This window comes from Octopus bimaculoides, chromosome 25, assembly GCF_001194135.2.
Source record: "Octopus bimaculoides isolate UCB-OBI-ISO-001 chromosome 25, ASM119413v2, whole genome shotgun sequence".
Classification (NCBI taxonomy): Eukaryota; Metazoa; Mollusca; class Cephalopoda; order Octopoda; family Octopodidae; genus Octopus; species Octopus bimaculoides.
Genome location: NC_069005.1, coordinates 25695486 through 25701181, shown reverse-complemented (window position 1 = coordinate 25701181; position 5696 = coordinate 25695486). Strand labels below are relative to the sequence as shown.

The 5696-nt window shown below is 36.8% G+C and overlaps 1 protein-coding gene across 1 annotated transcript in view; it reads left to right on the top strand.

Moving 5' to 3' along the window:
• LOC106878833 (uncharacterized) overlaps positions 1-5431 on the top strand; it is a 23331-nt gene extending 17900 nt beyond the window's left edge. Inside the window, exons 12-14 of the mRNA XM_014928174.2 lie at positions 137-254; positions 1137-1201; positions 2433-5431. Of these exons, the coding sequence (XP_014783660.1) occupies positions 137-254; positions 1137-1201; positions 2433-2598 (349 nt within the window). The 3' untranslated portion in view covers positions 2599-5431. The remainder of the gene's footprint in view (positions 1-136; positions 255-1136; positions 1202-2432) is intronic.
• Positions 5432-5696: the final 265 nt, after the last annotated feature.

The window sequence follows — 5696 nt, the reverse complement described above, 5'->3', positions numbered from 1 at the left end:
GGCATTATTGTGTGTGTATATATATATATATATATATATATATATATGTGATTGAAGGGACATGATGCAATGTTATACCCTGTTGTGTTCTCTGTCATACGTTTGTTACTAATTGTTTAACACTGATATCTTTCAGTAACACCAACTTGAGTTTGGAGGTGAAGTCAAATGTTATGGCATTTTATCCATGCCATCTGGGTGAAACGCTAAAAACAAAAGTTATTATCAAGAACCGCAGTCAGCAATCCATAAAGGTAAACATCCCTCATTCACTAACAGACTTTCCACTAAAACCCTGGTCTTACCGACTTACGAGCAGGGTCTTGTATCTGGTTTAGAACATTCTGGTACCTGCTTTTGAAGTTCAGGTGGTAGTATAGCTTTTGTTAAGCGATACATAAAAATAACCACAGATGTGGTAGGTGAAGCGAAACATAGTCCTAAGAACATGTCACAGTTGGATTGAATGTTTATGTAGATTTGCCATTACTATTAGTTTACCACTCTAGTCATTTCAAGAAGAATATTCTTAGTTTTAGAGGCATTCAATTAATTTCAATTTATTTTTTGTTTCCTGTTTTCACAATTGTTATTCTATTAATTTATAATTTTTCAAAAATAGAAATAATACATTTCTAAATCTCTGAGATTTATGCAGTAGTGATACGATAAAGTAGTTGTATCTATTTTTGAAATCAGTGAATGTATTTCACTAGAATTGTTATATGTTTACAAGAGCTTGACAAGCATCTTCGACTAGCAAGTCATTGCTACTCCAGACTGATGACGAGCAAAGACTCAGAAACATGTCTCTGGATGTAGGTTTGGTTGCGTGGAGGTGCTTGTCTCCCCCACTGTAAACATAGACACAGGAAATGTGTCAAGGCCGACAGGAAGCGGTGCAGCTTCCTAGGGCTAAATAGCAGTAGTATTATTCCCTTCATGGGACTGTCACATTAAGTTGACAGCATACAACTACTTTATAATTTTTCTTTTTCTATAAAATGTAATCCATGTATTTGAATCATTTAAAACTAAATTTTCTTGCATGTACATATATTTACACACACACACACACACACCATATTAGTCTATTGTATATTTTTCTCTCTCTTTCTTCACCCATTCTGCTGCAGGTTGCCATATCTGATGAAGATGGTGATTCTCCTTTCTCTGCCAATGTGAGATCATTTACCATTAAGTAAGTGACTCTAGATTCAATCTTTATTGTTGTATTCCGTATCTTCCTGGGTTCAAATGTTGTGTATCTATCCTCCTGGGGTGATATTGTAAACCAGTCATAAACTGGGCCAAAACTAGAAATTTTCATTATTAGCATTGGTGGTCATCTTCATTGTCTGTAGCAGTAGTAGTAGCTGTAGTGATAGTTGTGGTGGTGGTGTTGGTGGAGGTGGCCGTGCTGATGGTACCTGTAGGGGTGGTAGTGCTGGTGGCAGCGATATGAATAAATTCATTAGCTGATCATAATTATTCACTATGTCCATGTTTTGATCAATTTGCGCTGCCGCCACTCTTCCTTCCTTCCCTCATTGTCATCCTCCTTTATTCTTGAGTGTGTGTGTGTGTGTGTGTGTATATAATAATCTCTTAATATAAGAATGAGTGTAGTGTTTTTATATATTTGTATGTGTGATATATATCATCATCATCATCATCGTTTAACATCCGCTTTCCATGCTGGCATGGGTTGGACGATTTGATTGAGGACTGACGAACCAGATGGCTGCACCAGGCTCCAGTCTGTTCTGGCAGAGTTTCTACAGCTGGATGCCCTTCCTAACGCCAACGACTCCGAGAGTGTAGTGGGTGCTTTTTACGTGCCACCGACACGAGGACCAGTCACACGGTACTGGCAACGGCCACGCTCAAAAAGGTGTTTTTTACATATATATATATATATATCATTTGTCCAGAATCATGTTGGACGTGGAGGAGGAGAGAAAATAGTAATTCAGTGAAGGAGAAGTAGTGAGAGTAATAGCCCTGACTGAGAGAGAGTGAGAGAAAGTAATAGCAATGAAAGAAAGAAAGGGGGGTGATAGATGAATAAGGAAGGAAGGGAGTGAAAAAAAGCCAGCATTTCAACTCCGTGTAAGCGTATGTATGTATGTATGTGTGTGTGTGTGTGTGCATGTACAAGGGAAGTATGTGAATATGTGTATGTGTGATTATTATGTACCTTATTTTGTATCTTATTTATATATAACATGCTACAATTAGCCGTCGTTATTGACGGCACGTGGTCAGCTAGTGATATAAGAGTTTGTGTATGTCAGAACATAATAAGAATGTTAGTGTTTACAAGAGCCAGACTGGAACAAGTATTGATATACTCCAGTATGGCCACAGTCCAGTGATTGAATCCAGTAAAAGACTATGTATTTTCTTTTTCTTCTTTCACTATTTTCCAGCTCGAAAAAGCTTGTGAAGCTGCCTGTCTATTTTACTCCAACGTCTCAAGGGTTCGTACAAAGACAAATGGTTTTCTCTTCGGGCACCGAATCCCTGACTTTGCTGTTGTTTGGGGTTGGCGTCGGGACGTTGTCAATGTCTACAACAACAACAACAAGAAGATAAGCGATGGTTGCTGCTTCTGCTGCTGCTGCTGCTGCTGCAATGACACTGCCCTAATAACTGCACTGCACCAGTTGCTTGCAGCTATTTCATCTACTTTAAACAACAAAGGTATTAACAACAACAACAACAACAACAGCTGCTGCTGTTGCAATAACAAGAAAGGAAAAGAAAAAAACATTGAAAAAACAAGCAAGCAAACAAAGAAAATTCAAAGAATCTATAATCCTCATTGTATTTATAATAATGATATCCTTTAATAAATTATTTCTTTAATTATTAAGTAATAATAATACTAATAAGTTATAATCCTTTCTACTAAAGGCACAAGGCCTGAAATTTTGAGGGAGGGGGCTAGTCAATTACATTGACCCCAGTGTTTCACTGGTACTTAATTTATCAACCCCTGAAAGGATGAAACACCAAGTTGACCTTGGCAGAATATGCCTCAGAATATACAGACAGATGACATTACACTAAGCATTTCGCCCGACGTGTTTAACGATTTTGCCAGCTCACCACCATAATAATTATAATAATAGTAATATTAATAATTATAATAATTATAGTAATAATTAATAATTATATAGTAATAATAAAAATGTAATAATAATAATAATAATAATAATAATAGTAATAATAAATAATAGTAGGAGCAATAATGAATAACATTTTATTCTTTTTTATTTGTCATTTGACTGCGGCCATGCTGGAGCACTTGCTGCGTCTTTCTCAGCCAAAACTGAGTCTGTTCAGAACAGAGGTGAAAAGACATGAGAAGAAGTCTTCCTTTGGCACGTTCTCTGTTATCCAGCTGTATATGGCAAGCCAGCCAACTAGTAGTCTTCTATACTTTTGTTCTTTTACTTGTTCCAGTGATTGAACTGAAGCCACGCTGGGGCCCAGCCTTGAAGGGTTTACTTTTAATAGAACTTTTGCTTTTAGTAACTATTTAAAAAAAAATCCTCCAACAAAATTAATTTTGAAACCAAACACACACAACTCCAGGTGTTAAATAGGTGTTAATATGTCGTGTGTGACTACAACAAGTAAAAGACATTATATATACACACACACACACACACACACAGGTGCAGGCTTGACTGTATGGTTAAGAAATTCTCTTTGTAATCATAAATTCAGTTCCTCTGCATGGCATCTTGGGCAAGTGTCTGCTGCTATAACCCTAGGCCAACTGATGCCTTGTGAGTGGATTTAGTAGACAGAAACTGCATGGAAGTCTGTTGTGTGTGTTAGTTAGTCTCCTTCACCACTTGATTGCCAGTCTTGGTTCGTTTGTCTCCATCACTTATAGAACAAAGAATAAGTATCTGTCTTGATTTGTTTCAACTAAACCCTTGAAAGCTGGGCCCCAGGATGGCTTCAGTCCAATGATTGAAACAAGTAAAAGAATTAAAGAGCAAAAGACTAGCTAACTGGCTTCCCATATAGCCTGGTAATAGAGAAAGTGCCAATGAAAGACTTCTTCTCTCTTGTCTCTTCACCTCTATCTTGGACAGACCCAGTTTTCGCTTTGAAAGACGTAGCAAATCCTAAGTTATTTGTAAATACAAAACCATTATTATTAAGGCTGTGAGATAGCAGAATCATTAGCATGCCAGACAGAATGCTTAGTGGCCGGTTGTCCATCTTTATGTTCTGAGTTCAAATTCTGCTGAGGTCAAGTTTACTCTTCACCAAAAAATTTCAGGCCTTGCACCCAGAGTAGAAAGAATTATTATTACTAATTAAGGTGGCGAGCTAGCCGAATCATTAGCATGCCAGGTGAAAATGCTTAGCAGTATTTTGGCTGTCGCTACGTTCTGAGTTCAAATTCCACTGAGGTGGGGGGGGGGTCGATAAAATAAGTACCAGTTGAAAACTGGGGTCGATGTAATCGACTCCTTCCCTCCCCTAAAATTGCTGCCCTCGTAAAATTTGAAACCATTGCTAATATTATTATTATTATTATTATTATTATTATTATTAAGGCAGCGAGCTGGCAGAGTTGTTGGCTTACCGGAAAAAATGCTTAACAGTAAGTTGGCCATTGCTACGTTTTGAGTTCAAATTCTGCCGATGTCAACTTTACCTTTTATCCCTTTTAGGGTCAATAAAATAAGTAGCAGTTGAGTACTGGGGACGATGCAATCACCTAGCACCCCGCCACCTGAAATTTCAGGTCTTGTGCCTATAGTAGAAAGGATTATTATTATTATTATTATTATATTTATTAATAGGCAGTGGGCTGGCAGAATCGTTAGCATACCAGGCAAAATGCTAAGCGGCATTTCGTCTGTCTTCACGTTCTGAGTTCAAATTCCACCGAGATCGACTTTGCTTTTCATTCTTTCAGGGGTCAATAAATTAAGTACCAATGAAACTACTAGTCCCCTCCCAACGAATTTCAGGCCTTGTGTGCCTTTAGTAGAAAGGATTATTATTATTGTTATTATTACTATTATAAAATTTCAATATTTATAAATCTGTGATATTCAATCTATATGTGTATGTATGTATATGTATGTGTTTATATAAGTGTATATATGTAAGAGAATGTAAATGTCTGCATATCGTTGTTTTGTAAACTCAGTTTTTGTGTTGGAGACACAAAGTTTCATTTTAACTGCAAACTAAATTTTTTTTGTTTTTAATAGTTTTTTTTTTTTACTCTCTTTTGCATGATTTTTGTTTGCTAATTAATTTTATGCAAATGAGTCCCCCCAAAAAAAATGACAAAGATACAAAAGTTGAGCTGTTTTTATTTTATGCAACTTTTTGATGTAAAACTGTGTAAAGAAAACTAGTGTTGGTAAATAAAAAACAAAACAAAAAACAGCTTAAGATATTTTATCTGTTACTTGTTTCAGTCACCTGACTGTGGCCATGCTGGGGCCACTGCTTCGAAGAATTTGGAGCGGAAGGAATCAACACCAGTTTTTTCCTTTTTTTTTTTTAATAATTTTTATTTCCTCTTCTTTTTCAAGCCTGGTCACTTTTGCCGAAGCACTAACTTACAGGGATGTAAACACACCAACACTGGTTGTCAAGTAGTGGTGGAGGACACACACACACACGCACACACACGCACACACACACAC